This window comes from Phymastichus coffea, unplaced genomic scaffold, assembly GCF_024137745.1.
Source record: "Phymastichus coffea isolate CEN01 unplaced genomic scaffold, Cenicafe_Pcof_1.1 PCOF00036, whole genome shotgun sequence".
NCBI classification, from domain to species: Eukaryota; Metazoa; Arthropoda; class Insecta; order Hymenoptera; family Eulophidae; genus Phymastichus; species Phymastichus coffea.
Genome location: NW_026706847.1, coordinates 2231616 through 2249651, shown reverse-complemented (window position 1 = coordinate 2249651; position 18036 = coordinate 2231616). Strand labels below are relative to the sequence as shown.

The 18036-nt window shown below is 41.5% G+C and overlaps 2 protein-coding genes across 8 annotated transcripts in view; one reads left to right on the top strand and one right to left on the bottom strand.

The window, feature by feature from the left end:
* Positions 1 to 41: 41 nt before the first annotated feature.
* On the bottom strand, positions 42 to 9883 carry LOC131663647 (lysophospholipase-like protein 1). Of its 4 annotated transcripts, none has more exons than XM_058934156.1 (5): positions 9869 to 9883; positions 2851 to 3192; positions 2633 to 2757; positions 601 to 861; positions 42 to 527 (listed from the first exon to the last, which is right to left on the bottom strand). In XM_058934156.1, exons 2-5 carry the CDS (start codon positions 2942 to 2944, stop codon positions 288 to 290), a joined length of 720 nt encoding a protein of 239 aa, XP_058790139.1. In that variant the 5' UTR covers positions 2945 to 3192; positions 9869 to 9883; the 3' UTR covers positions 42 to 287. The 4 variants fall into 4 exon arrangements, with proteins under 4 accessions (XP_058790139.1, XP_058790140.1, XP_058790137.1 ...); XM_058934157.1 differs by lacking the exon at positions 9869 to 9883 and adding an exon at positions 7258 to 7272; XM_058934154.1 differs by lacking the exon at positions 9869 to 9883 and adding an exon at positions 4565 to 4832.
* The window catches only part of LOC131663645 (septin-7), a 36648-nt gene continuing 28373 nt past the window's right edge, over positions 9762 to 18036 (top strand). Inside the window, exons 1-2 of one of the 4 annotated variants that reach the window (XM_058934152.1) lie at positions 9998 to 10071; positions 11122 to 11353. In XM_058934152.1, the coding sequence (XP_058790135.1) occupies positions 11231 to 11353 (123 nt within the window). In that variant the 5' untranslated portion in view covers positions 9998 to 10071; positions 11122 to 11230. Of the gene's footprint in view, positions 9945 to 9997; positions 10072 to 10098; positions 11354 to 18036 lie in introns of those variants that run through there. The other 3 variants (XM_058934151.1, XM_058934149.1, XM_058934150.1) reach the window with 3 other exon arrangements.

Sequence of the window (18036 nt, the reverse complement as noted above, 5' to 3'; positions counted from 1 at the left end):
TACATGACGCACATATTCTAACAAATTAAATTCCAAAAAAACATTTTATTTAAAAAAATTAATTTTAGTACAATGAATGCAAAATTGTTTCCGTTTACATTCTAAAAATTGTTCAATTGTTGCTCCTAATTTCGAGATGAACAAATCATCTCAATAATTGCATTGAATATACAGTTGACAATAAAAATAGATTTTTCAACTTGTATACATTATATACAAATACAACAACTGTAAAGAGAAATTCTATCAAAAATGACATTCTTTTTCAAATTTTCGGGACAATAAGATTATGATTTTTCTAAAATGTTTTCCGGTAATAACTGCAATAACCAGTCTTTAACAAACTTCAATTCTTTTTGAACAAGTTCGTGTTCAGCTCCTTCTAATGTCATAAATTTTCCTTTGATACCGACACTTTGTAAAGAGTCAAAAGTAGTTTTTCCCCATTCAAATGGAACAATATTATCAGTAGTACCGTGAAATTGTAAAAGTTCTGGTAAAGCACTAAATTTATCATTTTTCAATGACTGCAATTGAAAAGATAAATCATTATCATTTCGTTTCCATATTAAAAAAGCCAATAACAACAATGAGTATTACCTCGTAAACGGAAGATTCATTATTCAAAAAGGCAGACATTGCTAGACATCCAGCAATAGATCTTTGATATCTGTAAGCAAGATGTAACGCTAAGCAACCACCCATTGAAAAGCCTCCGACTGCTATCCTCTTCACTGGTATTCCCTCAGCAATTTCTTTATCAATGAGATCAGAAGCTTTCTTGCACATGAGGTCGACTGAATCCTTTACTTCGGGAACTCTGATGGAAATTGCTTTCCTATCGAACCAAACGTTGCTCGGCTGAAAGTATTTTTTGTTAAATATGTGTTATAATTGTTGCTATTAACATTGGTCAATTTTATGTCATTTTGATATGTAGCAATATCGAATATTTCACAGGGCACTCATTTGGATTCTTTACTTTTCATTGTATTTATTAATGATGTCATAACCATTACTAAAACATTTTTAATTTCATTTTATGCTGACGATGATAAATTATGGAACATCATAGTTTTGTAAGAAGAAGATACTGCTTTTCAAGAATATTTATTACAGTTCTATCCATAGCGATCTTTTATTTAATATTACTGAAAGTAATATAATGTATACTAAGCACAAATCTACTTACGTTTAAATACATGATTAACAACTTAGCATTATTTAGAGTAGAAGAGACAATAGTCTTGGAAGTTATTTTTGATTCTAAATTACAGTTCAGTAGTCATCCTAGCAATGCACGTAAGACGTCACGATTAATTAGAAATTGCAAAGATTTTTATAACCAAGAATCTTTATGTGCTCTCTATAATGCTTTTGTTAGATATAAGTTTGTCTATGATTCTTTGGTTATTAGTATCCGGTCTATGACGTTCGCTCAAAATTCTTTGAAACTATCCGCATGGATTTTTATGATTCTTAGATTGTAAGTTAGGTAAACGCATGGATCCTAATTCGCGTGACTATTGTATAATTTCATCATTATCGGCGTCTATCAGCTTATTAAGTTCTTTTAGGCACCGTTATGGTCTGCTATTTATTTACACAATTTGTGGCGATTTTATAGATTTTATAGATTCTATTAAACTCGTCAGTATGATTAGTTATCATGCCCCTGTATATGTTCTTTGAGACAACCCGATTACTTTTTCCACTAAATTACGCTAAGAAGAACTCAATAGTCGCTCGTGTCTGGATAGAGCTTGTAATTTAGTCAATACGAATACTAGTTTATGTAATTTTGCCAGCTATGAAATGTATTCAATTAAGAAAAGTGCTAGAAAAATAATTTGTCAATTCAAATAAACTATCGATCATTGTGAATTGGATGTAGAATAATATTTTACGTACGAGTAATTAATTTTTTTATTAATATAATGTGCAACATGTCGATTGTTATATTTTTTGAATTAAGATGACAGTGAAAGTGGAATGAGATGATGATCTTTGTATGAATATCCTGATAAAGATCATGTAACTCCTCCCATACTTCATATTTATATATTTTATAGCAACATTGTTTAAGGAGCTCACGCCTTTCAAATGTTAAAATAAATAAATAAATATTCATAGCCGCAACGATTTTATAAACGTCAATAATTTTACAGCGTAATTGCTTTAATTAACTTTGTCCTTCGACAAATAGTTAATTGGAATGTAATTGCATCTGCTGATCATTGCAAAACGATATATTTACAATTTCAACGATTTAAGTCAGAAAAATACGAAGTAAATCAGCAACTGGCAATTTCAATTAAAAACATTTCTATACGTACTTACTTTATACCGAATGCAGTTTATTTAAAAAAAAATTAAAAATAAAATGTTAATTACCGAGCTTAAGCTGTACTTATTGCGACTTACGGAAAACTAAACAATGTTGCGAAATAAAAAATAACATCATAAAGTGACTTCACTATTTGTGCGTTGTTAATTCGAATTTACTTCAAATTTAAAATAGAAAATAAACAAAAAAAACTGAATATTTAATCATGATTCTAATATGAAATTTCATAAGAATGTCATAATTCGTCGAAATTCAAAATTTTGATGCTGACGAAAACAACTTTACCATTCCCCTATTTGGAGTGTAAGGCTGAATAGGCGCAGTCGGATAAACAATTTTAATGTGCGGAAATTTAAGCTCATGCCTATTGAGTATATCTATCCATTGCTTTAAATCTTCACCACAGCCTCCTTCATTGAACAAAGCAAGAGCAAAGCGTTAGAGATATTAGCAAAACTGTATAGAATCGGAGAAAAAGTAAGAAACCTATTGGTGTTTCTCACCTGAACCGTGAAACAGAAACAACGTGGCGGTATGCCTGGTAGTCGCCTTGACAACGTTCGACCTGGGTATGTGAATGGCGGCAGCAGGTAACATTTCTGTTTACTTGTCTGTCGACGAGAATTAACGTCGCGTTCCACGGATGAAAATAGCGTCTGCTATCAGCTGACGGTCTGAGTGGCGTGAAATCGCGACAGCATGGTAATCACAACGAGGAGAATTTGTATGGGGGGTATTCCAGTGAGTGATTGGTGACTCCTCACATTGATCAATTGAATTTTGCCTGTCGATTGGTAGGCGTTCTATCCAATGATACCCTTGCGTTGTGCTGACGTTGCGCAGCGCTGAAATTTGAAAAGTTTATTTTTATTTTGAATTTTTTATTTCAAGTTGCATTAAAAGAACGAAGCAGTGATTTCATTTAAAATTATTAATTAAAGCGTTCCATCGTAGCCATTATCGATCAACTTTTAGCAGTAAATTATCGACTACAGAATATTTAGCATTGACATGCGCGTTATTATCACTGATATTGTGTTACAGTTTTGTTGAATGTTTACGAAGATCTGGTAAACTAAATTACGAAATCAGCTACGGTAAGTATAAATTGAATGAATTCAGTTTCTACTACATTTAAGTTATCAATAAGAACTGCTTGATTGGCCTAGTTTGATCGGTGCTCTCGAATAACAAATTCTAATCTAATTATATAATGTTATAATTTAGAACATTAAATAAATTATAATGAAGATTGTTTACAAAAACAGCTGATTTATATCCTTAGCTCTGACGCATGGTGGAATTGACCAAAGGGGAAAAATACTAGATTTAAACTTTTAAAAAGTCTGCACTGACACGATTGTGAATAATGTTATTCTTGATCTTGACCGGTAGCAATGAGAAGAAATAAGCGGAGTTTAGGCTAAAATAAGACTGTTTTTAGCGCGCTCTTTTGGTCGTTTTACGACTTCGCGAATCGCGCCATTCGCGCCTGCAATTGTACGGCACCTGGTGTAGAAATGAAGAACTCTAAACTCCATTCGAATATACTGTGTCGGTATTCTTACACTAACGTAAATCATATCATGCGGCTTTTGTTATTTCGAAAAGTTGACAGTATTAATGGAAAAAGAAATCTAATCGAAAGCAATACCCGCGTTCTTCGTGAGTTAGCAATTTTTTCAAGTCAGAAAATCAATTGTTAACGGTGCATGCGCAACATCGCCAACTGAGCATTTGCAATTATGATTGTTTATCAATGACAAAATTGAAAATCCAAAGAACATTCTGACTGCCTATATTTTCGCATTTGGCGCGTTGTCGCTCCAAAACTATACTATAATTCGTTTGTCAGCTGCTGAACAGTTGCTGTATACCTGCAGTTGTGTTCAAACATACGCAAGTACATATAAGCGAGTGCGCGACGCGTTACGGCACGGCACACCTGAGTATTTACAAATTCACATTCGTGAACGCGCAGTCATTCATTGATCGACCGTAATCGCCGTATCCTTAGCAATGATCCAGAGAACTTTCTGTGAGTAATCGTCTTGAAAATTGATTACGAGCGGAAGAATCGCGAGCGTCGATCGCGGAAAGCCGCCAATATCCTCGTTTCGTCCTGCTCGCATTGGTGCTTGTCTCTGTCGCGCGCGCGTCGTCGCAACGGCGCCGGTCAATACACAAAGCTGTGCGACGCGCGTTCGCCAAACATACCTATACTTTTGGAGCGGGAGAAGAAAGACTCCTAACCTCTGTACATCGCATCCTCTCCGGAAGAGTCTCTTGTATAGTGTTTTGAGAGATACCGTTTTTGTGTGTCGATATAATGCGCAGCAATGGCAGCAGCGCTCGAGTTTACTGATAGTAATAGGAATTCCGAGAATTCTGGTAATTTTACGATCCAATCTCTCTCTTTCTCGCTCTCTCTCTCTTATCCTACGACATGTAGTTGCTTTTCCCCGCAACCTTCAGTCAGGTGAAAGTCATTGTTGTCAAGCGCATACCCACAGCAAACCTCATCTTTTAGCTCCAGTATGTTCTAGACTAGACGATTAGATCATTTTCCTTTATTTTGCTATTGTACGCTCGTTTGCCATTGGTATTTTAAAAGTGCTTTGGTTTGATCCCCAGCTCACCTGATCGACACTCGTAGATGTCCTTCAAAACTTTGCTCGTACACAGTAAACTCTTTATTGTCTATTACTTCGTAAATATCAGAGGTATTCTTTGCCTCGTAGCCGACTGCTCGCCGACGTGCGGAAAACGGTCTGCATGCGCGTTAAAGAATCACGGAATCAAGGCCGTACTTACTTCAAGAATGAATAATATTTACAAGCGGAAGTTGCAGAGAACAAAAGACGGAGGAAAAGTGCGGGCGCGCTAGGAATAGAGCAATTAGAAGCGCGCGGTCGCGTCGTTATATCGTCGACCCAAGCCGATTGTTCTTTCCTCGCGCCGCGGTGGAAGGCGACGATCAAGCCTCAAATTTAGCGCCGCAGCCACTTGGAAATCTTTCCCCCCTGGGGCTTTTCACCTATGCTCTTTCATCTTTTTAAACTACCCCCTTGCCCTTCCAACACACCCATCCCCGCCCCCCTTCTTTTACACGACCTCTTGCAAATTCAAAAGATCATATAGCGCACACATTCACTTTCGAGTGCCTTTGGAAATCAGCCTTTTTTTTCGAAATTCGAATTAAATGGTTGCCGTGCAATTGCCAGCGATTTTCATTTACCCGCGAATGCTATGTTATTTTCGAAATTTATGCGAATCGATACAAGAGTACAGTATTTACATTCTCTTTTTCTCTTTCTCTCTCGTGTGGCATCGCATGTCAAAACTCAATATTGACCGCGCGCGGCTATTTCATACGCAATGCAGTGGAGAAATGGGCCGAACGAGTCCGCGTATAGGGAAGAGAAAAAGTTCAAATGCCCGGAAACATTTGAGAAGGCCAGCGGATAGTCTTCTATTGGTTCATCAACCGCATCAGCAGTTTGCTTATCTACCTTATTCCCACAAAAATAGTTTCCACGCGATGCCGTTGAAGGCCTGATTTAGCGTTACACGCGCGTACAGCACAGCTACGTACGGTAGGAAGTGCGCGCCTATATGTTTCTGGGGCGATTCACTGGTCGTGGAATCACTTAAATGGCTCACCACTCTTATCTCGAGCTGCACAAACAGAACACGAACGAGTCACTCAGCACTACGTCTTTGAGTAGGCTTGTTTTTACTTCCTTCACCCAGTTTAACTGTATATACAACGGAGTCGATTCTATTTCGAAAGAGCATCGATGTCCGGACGTTCGTGCAGTAAGCCTGCCTGCTTTCGGACAATAAAACACGAGGATAGTCCACAACAGCAGCATATGAGGATATCGAGCGGCCGTAAGGCTCGTAAAGCCGCTGCTGGCAGGCCTGGCGCGCAAGCGTGCATATGCCGATATGCTCGCATCGCGCGAGCTTTGCGCGTGGGTCTGCGCGGCTCGACAACGTCGTCGCAGCCGGTCGGAAGTTCACGGCGCGAAGACGCGGACACGTCGCGCGTTGGCAAACAGGCGGCAACGCGACACGCGTCACGCCCTCGTTCTAAATTAGCAGCTCGGTTTCGCGCGCGTATCACTTTCGCGCGCGCCTAGGTACCTCCGCGAGGATCGTCGCCTCTCGGCAGCGAGCTCGCCGCCTGATATCAAGCCCGTGATCAAAGTTCAATTGACAATTGCGCTCCGTCGCTGTCGGACGAGTCGCGCGGGGCCGCCAGTTCAATATCGCGAGGAATACCACGCGCGCCCCGTCGATCGCATCTCTCTCGTCCCTGCGGCTCGACGCTTAGCCGAAACAATGCGGTTATCCTCTCGGAATTTAGCCCCGTATGCGCGAGCAAGCTGGGCTTCGCGCTACCTATGCGGACGATTCGCGAGAGCTAAGCGCGAGCTTGAGTTTGCAAGCGCGCGCGCTTTATCTTACCTCGCTTTTTGTTTGTCCGCGTTGCTTACCGCGGCTTTTTCGTTGCCCCCCCCCCTCCCCGCCTAACAATCCGTATTTGTAAAAATAAGAAATGATGTTCGATAGCGTGAAAAAAATCGTCTGTTTCGTTTCGCTGTTTCGTGCGACGCAAATGAAAAGAGCAGTGAACGAAGAAAGTCGAGCGATGCTCAACGTACATCGCTGCTCACAGCAATCCGAGCGTGAAACGAGGGGGTTTGGCCATTCGAAATTGCTAAACAAAATGCGCATCCGCACTTCCCTTGCGGTTCCCTCTCGCTTTAAAAGCCGGACACGAATTGGTCCAGGCTGCGTACGCGTGTATCGGAAGCACGTCTCGTTTGCAACGCACACACGACGACGACGACGACGTCGGGGCTAAGGTCAGCGACGTGCTTTCGCGGATAATGGTTAATTACCATGAAGAGCTTTGAAATACAGAAGAACGGAGAATGTACAGCGTGTCGTGTGCCTCGCATTAGATACGTTACGAGGCTGACGACAGCAGGAAGGCACAAACGCTTCACCGTTTAAGAGCGCGCGCCGAATGTGAAATCAAAGCGACTTCTGACCTTTTCACGCATCGACGAGCGCGCGCGCGCGCGCGGGGGAACACCGCGGCGCGACGTTCTGACGTTCGATCGTGCGTTCGCGCGTCGCGGCGAGGCTGCGCTGATGAGAAATGAACGTCGAGCGGAAGCGGAGAACTATCGCAAGTAGCGCGCGTCCGGCCGCGCGATCGAAACGTGCAAGAACGCCGCGAATATACGTGACGTTAAGCGTGAGTTTTCGCGCCGGGCGCCTCGTTGTACATGCGGCTGCGCTCGCCCCGGCCTCTGTGTACGCGTGTGCGTGCGCGTGTGTGTGCGTACGCGCGTCGCGATGACAGAGAAAGAGCAAAGCCGAGAGACCGTGGCTCGTGCGCCGAGCCAGCTCTGTGTAGTCGTGGCGAGGTTTAGTGCAGCTTCTGGATTCGACACGATCACCTCTGCGACACGCGCCAAATCCTGCTCCCAGTGCGCGCGCGCGCGTCAGCTCTTTCTCGTGCGTGGCAATCGGCAGTTTTCGCGACGATCTTAGACCTCTCCGCTCGCTCGCCCGCGTTTGCCATTAACCAGTGGACTTGGACGTCGCCAGTGAACAAAGTTCGCGTTGGATGAGCGCAAGCCTTCGAATCTTGGCAAGCGTGTTTTTCGAGTTCGAGTAATTGTTACGAGCTTTTGCCAATGATCGATATCTGCAAGAAAGAGAGATTTCTCGTTTTGATCGAGTGCTTTCCCGACGTGATTGTTGATAGGCCCCGTCATATCTCTGTGAATTTCAATTTTCATGCGCTATATCGTGGCCTTTGACCGATGAGACCTCAATTGAACAGAATTTCGGTACTATTGCACGATTAGACATGTGTAGCTACCGAGCAGAAGTGATAATAATTCAGTTTGAATCATTGTTAACGGCCATGGTGCATTGAATTTCCTGTGAATCGAATTTCATTTTGACAAATCAATGCACATTGTTAGAGCCGTTCCTGCCAGTTGCATCCGCTATCAAGCTCTAATCGAAATTGACAGCTTAATCTTGTCAAACGCGTCGAACCGATTTTCCTCGCTGACAGACCAAATGGCTCGAATTGCTTTACCAAGCCGCGATGAAAAAAAGACAGCGCCGATGTCAGTCGCGGCAGTTGCAATTTTTTTAATTTGCCTAATGCACAGAACAGGCGCGCTCAGGCGGCAGATCTGACACGGATCGGAACGCGACGCACGCAATTCGTTCGCGAGCGACATAAGTGCAATAATAAAAGCTCGTGTATTGAGTGCGCGCGCCTCCTCGGAAAATGGACCACTAAATCAGCTACATGAAAGGAAAGAAAAGACAGAGAGAGAGAGAGAGAGAGAGAGAGAGGATCTCGTGTTGCTTGTTTTTGTGGCTGTTCGTTATGAAATGTCACGCGACGCCGAGAATTGATATTGCGCCTGGATTTTTCGAGTTGGAGGGAGAGAGAATGCGCCTTGAATGCAAATTAAGTCCATTTGTGTAACCGAACGAGCTGGTTTTCGTGTATGATTCTTCTCGGATGGAGCTTAAAGTTATCTTGATAATTTATTATATTTTAGGTCGGCGATCGCGTTTACGGCACTCTTAGCCGAATAGCTCAGACGCGCGACCGATTGCCCGTCGCTAACGATCGTTTTCGCGAATCGATACTCTTTGCGAACGCTCGAGCCACGGCTTTGTTGGCACAATACACGAGTACTTCGTTTCAATTAGCAAGCATAAACGTTTGTTCCCTTCTCGGCATATAATCCAATTGTCTCTTCCGCTTTTCCTACCATTTCAACGAGTTTCTTAACGCGTGGAAGCCTCGCGAGGCAAAATCCTCGATTCGTTGCCATGAGCTTTCTCGAAACAATACGCAATTTCACACAAATTCCGCTTGCTCTCTTTTCATACCTAAAACCTAAAACCACACGATAAAGGCATAAAGGCAACCGCTCGACGGAATCTTGCTTGCACTGGTCCGACATGAAGCATTTTTACAGATAGGCGTAAGAAATCCATCGTAACAGCGAACATTAGCGGAATAATGGAAGGAGCGAGCTTGATTTTGTTACAGCAGAACCCGACACGTAAGAGCCACACTCGAAAGTTGTCGAATCACAATTGAAATCGGCCCGCGTGCTTCGTATAAATCATCATCCCGCCGCGAAATTGAATGACTCACTCGTAATATATCTATCCATCGTAGCATGCGAAACTCATAAATAACGCACCCTCTCGCGTCAATTGACATAAGCAATGTACTCATCTCGACGCTCTCTTCTTTTTGCCCTCCTCTCCGCCTCCCCTCCTCCTTTTGCGCAATATCTCCTGGGCGTCCTTGATACCCTGCCTCGGGCCTTATCTCCCCACTCCCTCCCGTCTTTCTTTTTGTTTCCGGTGGATGCTGTGCCTGTGCTACGGCTCGCTCTCCGTGAATACACATCCTGGAACGAAACCATCGAAAACAAAAACAAAAAAAAAACATACAACTCTGCGGCTGCGAAACTACGTCATCGTCGTCATCCCCGCTACTCTTGCTGCCTCGGTCGGCTCGCTCTCAGCGGTAAGTCTCTTTCGCAGCCGACGTGCTGCTGCTGCCTTTACGATATAAGCGCTTTTTACAACTTCAGTTTTCACGCGACGCGCGGACTGTACGCAACTGAGCCGTCTGAGACACAGCCGCGAGTCGAGTAAGCGACTTTTTTTTAGTCCGGGCAGATCCCAATACAGTTTACGAGTGCTCCTTTTCCAACGGTGTCTTCTGTCTGCGCGCACGCGCGCGCGTGTGTGTGTGTGTATGTGTGTGTGCGCGCGTGCGTGCGCCTATGCATGTGTATTGTGATATATTTAATGACATTCGCGCGTGAGATTTTCTGCAGTGAGTTCCACATTTTTTTTTTCATTGAAAATAGTGCTTTTATCGAGAGAAGATATTTTCGCCGGAAAATCAGGTTTAGTTAAAAAAAATTAATAGGATTTTCCGTGATTTCGAGCGAAAGATATGGACAGGCTGCGTCGCGGAAATACCTCGCCGTGACGATGATGAATACAATTCAGCGTATAAGTCATAGCATCGGCTGATAATGAATCGCTATGCTCGGAAAAAATACTGACGGGTCGGTTGCTGTTAAATCAATTAGTAAGCAAAGTTCTTTTTGCTGGCATTCGCGGTATTCGGAGCTTTTTTCCTTTCTTTTCTAAAGTCGAAACAAACATTCGGAATACCGCGGCATTCCGGGAGATCACGCTTTATGTATAATCTTATCGTGCTTACCGGAAGTTTTATAAATAACGTCGCAGGCGCGTGCGTAACCGATAACAATAGAAGCATCTGTGACGCGGGAAGAGTCAATTGCATCGAATCGTCGCTCTTTCCCAATCAATATATTCTCGCCGATGTGTTAATACAATTAGAATTGACGGAGCGGCAACGAAAGAAAAGAAAAAGAAAGATAGAAAAATGACAGACTCTAACGCGATTGTCACGCTCGGCACACATAGGCAATTAAGCAGCACGTATCCCGTCTCGCTAAACATTCGCTCTCGCGCGACCTCACGCGAGATCGCATTGGCAGTGCGGTGGGGGGACCTTCGAATATTCGAGGTCGCGCGTCTTGCATACGAGATATATCCCGCGCGCACATGTGTCCGCGCGCGCGCGAGAAGCAAAAAGACAAAAAGAGGCGAAAATCGCGCGCCACGTGAATTCCATCGAGCCGACGTCATCTTTGCGATTCTAGCGCGCGTTCGAGGATATCTTCTCTCGATACTTGGTCGCAGCAGTGTGAACGCAGGGGCGATAAAGTGTGCCTCGTTGTGGATCGATCGATCTGTCGAAAGTAAGAGAGGATGAGCGCGGAGCCGATAAAACTATCGACGCCCAGCGCGGCGCAGCAGAGGGGTCGACTCAATCCGGCCGTGCTCGCAGTCTACAATGCCAAGATGAATCATAATAGCGACGAGCATCACCAGGTATATAAGATACTCGCGACATGCTCGGTCCGATTTACGCGAGGGGCCATTAATTACGCTCGCTATCCGCCACTTTGTGATTCACCAGTTGCGCAATGAGAGTTGTGTAAGCGAACCGAAGCAAAGACCAGTTTTTCGTTGTTGCGCCCGCCATTGGCACGATATAACGACGTACATTCTCTCGATACGAATCGGAAGGATCAAAGATTTGTTCGGGGGGGTTTTTTGTTCTTCAAGAGGTCGAATGCCGGGGTTGCATTGTTTTCACCTCTCGGCAAGGTTTTACGGAAAACCAAAAATTTTTTTAATTGTCAAATTTTTCTTCGCAATTAATTATACACAGTGAGTTGTCCTCGTACTCGTTTTTTCATAGTTGTGAGGGTTCACAGCGGGAGTAATTCATTACGACGTACACGCGAACATCATAAAATGCAACTTTACGTTCCACCCTAGCAACGTTCATCTCTCTAGACGAAAAGTGTCATTTCAAGAATTATTAGAACCGCCGAGCCGTAACGCGAGCATTCTCTCTGTAGAGCTGACTGCTGTAGTAAAAAAACTCCTTCGACCGCGACACTTGCAATCAGTCTTTACCTTGTAAGGCTTCCCAAGCTAAGCAATACAAACGGACAAATAAATCTCCCTTACGCACGTGCGTTTTCTTAATTAGCGAATGCATTACGTTCGGTCCTTTTCTGTCGTCGCCGTCGCCGAGGATTAAAAAAAGAAGTAGTTGTAGTCGCGTAGAATCTTTCGTGTGCGCGGAGCTGAGCCGTAAAGAAAAAGAAAAAAGAAGAGCGGCTAGCTCGTTTTGCTTTTACGATAATGAGGGAGTTTGCGCGATTACCGGCGAGCCTCGTTGAAAGGAAAGAAGTTTACTGTAATGCTTGCAGAGAGAGCGTCCTTAGCTTTCATTGTTTGAGAGTCATGATTTTTTTTTGCGTGCGGTAGTTGGAAAACCCGTCTATTCTCTGCTTTAGCTTGAAGTTTACAAAATACTAAGATCGTCGTGAGGTTTGTGTCTAAAGGATCACTGCTAACAAGTTCTCTTTGGTAAGAAGCTGAATGCGTAGCTTTTTTTTACTCCACGAGTGTCATAAATCAGATTAGTGCTGTGAAATCATTTTCTTTGCAGGTCAGACTTCGGTATTCAGCAAAAATATATTAATCTTATGCGTAGTGAAATAACAGCGAAAGCTCCAATAGATATTCAATTTACGCGACTGACTCCAATTAAAAAAACATGAACGTCCACAGACATGAAAAAAAGTAGAGCACAGAGTGAACTCATTGACCGTTATCGAATGACCCATTTGAAAGTTATTGTGAGCACACACGAAGACGACAAATTAGCCAAGAGAGCCGTAACCGATGTGTGGCATCCGCGTGTCAATACGTGCGTCACGTATCGGGAAGTACGATAGGCGTGCGTGCAAGTAAAGTTAGCCTAGGTCTTAATTGGCATCGAGGAGTTGCGCGTCTGTGTATACGGGTCGGGCGCCCATCCTTTGGCCACTTGCCAATCGACGACGATACCATTATCGCGCGCCTGCCTTGTCGATTTTCGACTCGCTCACGCGCATTTGTCTTCGTAGTCTTCGCTGCCCCATTTATAGCCGCGTATGGAGCTTTTTTTTTGAGAAGAACGCGCGTCATTCGGTTCTGCAGTTGTGACTTTTGTGCTCGATGCAGTTCGTTTTATCTTGCTCGTCGTGAGTGCATTTGGAGAAAGAGGACTTGAACAAATTTGAGTGCGGATGTAGGGAGACTCTTGTTGCTCTTCTGTATGCTTAGTGCGTGGTATTACTCGCAAAGAGCTAACATTTTACTTGCATATAAAATTCGGTCTTTGGACAATAATTTCTACCTAAAACTGATCACACGACCTTAAGAATAAAGTCGTCGTGCTTGCGGTTCGAAATCGTCTCGAACGGTACAGTAAGCTCTTCTCGACAGAGTCAGATTATATAGCATAAACGTTTGATGGCATATTTAAAGCCGGGCGTGCCGCGATCAAAGCATGTATGCCTAAGGAATAATGCATCAGCGCAGAGTGACGATTTAAAAAGTGGTCTTAACGGAGCTTCAAGAACGTGACAGTAATCAGTGATCGATTATGCTAATAAGATATAATTATGATTTACAGTGAGATTATGTTAATAAGATACGTGAACTGTACTCGTCGCACATATACCGCGCACATTGCGGGAAATTATTCAAATTGCATCGATCGTTGCTGTGTTCAGTATTTAAAAACTGTATTATTGAGCATTTTGTACGGGGAGGTGAAGCTAGCTGCTCTATTATAGCCCAGTTGGCCATCAGTTCGTGTATTAGTCCCCGACATAAACGTAGGAGCTGCTGCGTGCAATCTATATGCGCTCGTCGCGTATGCAATGTCGCATTCGCCTTCGCTTAATTGAAGGCTCGGAGGCGCACCACCGCAACGCTCGCGTGTGACGTCGACGGGACCAGGTTCGGTGATGCGCGCGCGGCAAACGGCTGAAGAGCCAACGGTCTTCGCAGGGCAACGTACGCGCGCGAAAGGCTTGTTTGTGTGTGTTGAATGTCGGTAAGAGGTCTCCGACTAACGAATTTAAAGATATGGGATAATGCTTGTTGGAAAAGCATCCGCTGCGTGACGTCGCGCCGTTCGAACGTTTTATCAGGATGAGCTAATCGAGGGAACTTACCAAGCAGTAATACGGATAACAAATGTTAAGCAATGTATGATTTTTTCATTCCGATTAGTGCTACGGAATGCATTGGATTTGTGATGGCGATAAAATTATTTAATAAGTTCTACCTGTAAGATAAACGGATACGCACTATCATTCGTACAAATAAAGCGTTGATATCCAAGGAAAAAGGCACTCGTATTTATGTAAAGACAACGAATCTTTGTTTTTATGGATAACAACGCTTTAAAATTGGTCGTGCAGCTCGTCGCTGCTCTGATTCACTTGCGAAATGCCGCGTGAGATATCGATGCATATGTCACTTTAAAAGTTTCTTCACTGTAAACGTGGCTTTCGTTCATGTGAGATTGTGATAAAAAACAATTTCTTTCTCCGTGTATAGCCGTATACCAAAACTTTTCTTGTCAGTGTACTTGAATAAACTTACAACTTGATTTTCAAAGCCCAAGCTGGTGCAATTTTACCTGCAGCATTGCGCCACAGCGCCCCGAAGCTATCGAACTATCTCGCACGAGCATCTTTATCTGGCGATATTCTCATCGCAGAGCCTGTCTGAATACATTAGCTGTGCGTGTGTATATAGACGTGCTTTCTCAACGCACGTACCTACCACCCGAACTTACCGTTTTAGTATTATGTACTTTGAAAATATATGAAATGATAATTCCATGGACGGTCGAATGCCATTTGGGTACGATATTTAAAAACCCAAAAAGTCATTCAAAAAATTTGCATTATGATACTAATAGTCAGAACGATGTAGGAATTCAACTTCAAATTTAAACCGATAAATTTCGTTTTACATACTTAATAGAACCTTATTTTCAGAACATTTATAGCAGATTTTTTTTATTATGACAAAATATCTGGTAGGCTTATAAAAAGAAATCCGTGTTTTACATCGTAAAGCTCTCTGCCGAAAAAACTATGTTTTGCATGCAAATAAGGCTTATGACTGCTGCTGCATATATATACTACGCCAAGAGGAGGTCGGATAGGGTGCACGTGCATGTCGGGATACTCGTACGAGATCGCGTATAATATACGCAAAAAAAAGAAAGAAAAAACGAGAAGAAGAGTAGAGTTCTCGAGAGTATAGCCGCAGAAAGTCGAGCTGTGCGACGACGATGACGACGACGAATCGCGAACGTCCTTGACGCTACTTTCTTCACTCGCACTCAAGTGCTCTGCCACTACTCGGCGTCACACAAGCACTTTGCGACTCGTTAAAAAAAAATAACATGCGGGTCGTGTGTTTGTCTACCAATCTAAAACTTGTACGTTACATCCCGTAACTCGCGAAAAATGGTGCACGGCTCTTTTCTACGAGGCTGTTGCGCTCTTTTAATGTGGCGATTTCTTGCCTAATTAGCGGATATGGTTCTTATTGTTTTTTAGCTGTATCGTGAAAAGCTCTTTTTGTCTATACTTTGTTGTGTTCGATGAAAATAAAATATTTGCATGAAATGTTAAATGACGCGTTCGATTTGTATCCAAAGAAAAATTGTTTTGCGATAACCCAAAAGTTTCTTTGTATGTGAAAAATCGAATTCGACAGTCTCTTTGTCAATGATGCATTTAAATGCATTTTGTCACCATATTTTTCGTATTTACTCCGAATCGGACGTATATTGAAGTTCATTCAAATACATTTGAAACCAGACAGAAAGCTCTTTCGTTCCAATTTTACGCGATTTACTCAATAGCGATATGCTTTTTTCCAATTAAATTAATTGAATTGCAAAGGTACATTTTATCGAGTACGTGCGAGTAATGTCAATTGAAATTGCGATACATTACATTTTATCTTTAAATTGTGCACTCGATTTTTTTAGCAAAATGGAACAATACAAATGACATTAGATTAAGGTTTATTGGGGTAGATTTTATTTCACTCATTTCCGCTATGGAGCATTGTCAAGGAACACTTATCGCTAATTGTATCAATGAAATAGATAGTTATTTTTCTTATTTATTAAACTTGTCTTTTTGTAACAGTTATTAAAGCGCAGAATTCTGTTTCAACAAAATCAGTGATGGAGTTACGAATATTGAAAAAAAACGATAAGAGAAAATATACGATACGTTTTTTCTTGACTGAAAACTAAAAAATATTTTTCAGTTAAACGAAGAGTTTGCGTTTGATCTTTAAAGAGAGAAGATGTGTTTACATTGAGCACTACTCGAAAAACTAACGTATTAACCAATCAAATGACAGTTAAATTAAATTAATTGTTCTACATCATAACAAAAAAAAATAATGGCCAAAACGGCTACTCAGACAAGGGATACAATGGCTGCTACTGCACAAAACATCACCAAGAACTGTAAGTAGTAAAAGACAACAAACTTGTCCAGAAAATCAAATACAAAATACGAAACGGCAAGCCCAAATATCAATAAGTCAATCCACTAACAAGTACGACTTTCTTCAGAATAATCACAATGAAGAAGTGCATACAGTGAACAATGAAATGAATATATTAAAAAATAAATCTTCTTTAATCTTTGTTTACAATGTAGAAAATATTCACCCGTTAGGAAATATACTCAACGCAATAGCTAAAAACTGTTATAAATTCAAAGTGTTGGAGCAATTTACCAGTACTTTCAAAAATTTTTGAAAAATTAATCCTTGCTAGCATCAATATAATAATAATAATAATAAATAGAAAACTTATTCCAAACCATTGATTCGAGTTCAGGTGCAACTACTCACTGATTTGGATAAGTAAACAGAATAGTATCTACCGCTAGGAAATCCAGTGAAGATAAACATATTTGCACCAGCATATTCCTTGCACAGGCGTTTGACAATGTTTTGCGTAAAGGACTTGTGCTTGTACTCGAGAGATATTTCCTACATATGCAGATAATACAGTTATTTTAATATCACACTAAGAGGCAACAATAGCATTCGAATTATTAGAAAATTATATGAACGATTATTTTCCAAATGGTTCAATTTATGGAGATTTATAGTACGTGAAAGCAAATTAATACATACGACGTTCATACTTTGAAAAGACACCTGTACACCCTAGTAAATTGAACGATAAATACATTTCACAAAACAACGACGTAAACTATTTATAGGTATACTTCTTGATCAGAAGTTCACATGGAAGGAACGTGTATTCACAAAACACAACCGATTGGGACTGAAATGGATAAAAATGTAGTGGTTTATCAGTGAAACATTGGAACTATCAATTGAAAACAAATTGCTGCTAAACAAAAGCTTTACTCAAACTAGTTTGGATTTATGGTAATTATGCTTCAAATACGAATATTGAAATCTTAGAAAGATTTCAATATTCATCTTAGAAAGATTTCATCTTAGAAAGACCTACGTAAAATTATACGGATACCATGGTTCATCCCAAATGAAATTATCCGAAATAATCTGCAGATTCTAGTAATAAAAGAAGAAATTAAAAAGTTTTACTCAAAATATAACACCAGACTCCAAAACTACCCAAATAAACTCATTAGCAAATTTCTCAAGACATCTATTACCTACACCAGGCTCTAGAAACATAAACTAATGAATGCATAAATAAATCCTAATCTATTCAATACATGCACATTTTTAAATAAACACAGAATACTCACTGGAATAATCTTCTGGATTTAATGTAGATATAACATAGTACTAACATTCACTCATTGGATCAATATGTTAGACAACTTGTAAGTAAACTTGTAAGTAAAAATAAACAGTTAAGTCAAAACAAATAGGATAATATCCTAAACATTGCAACTGATGTATCAACAGAACCAAATAATCCATGTAGGCAGAGAGCAAAAGAGTACTCGAGGTACGCTCGAAAAAAACAAAAATAAAACAAAACAAACAAAAGCGACGAAGAAGAATGACGGAGCGAATGAGTGTAGGTGTCAGCTCGGTTTACCTGCACGACGCGCATATATAGACGCTGCGCTAGAGCGCGGGCGTCAAAAGATCGTATCGACCGAAGGTGT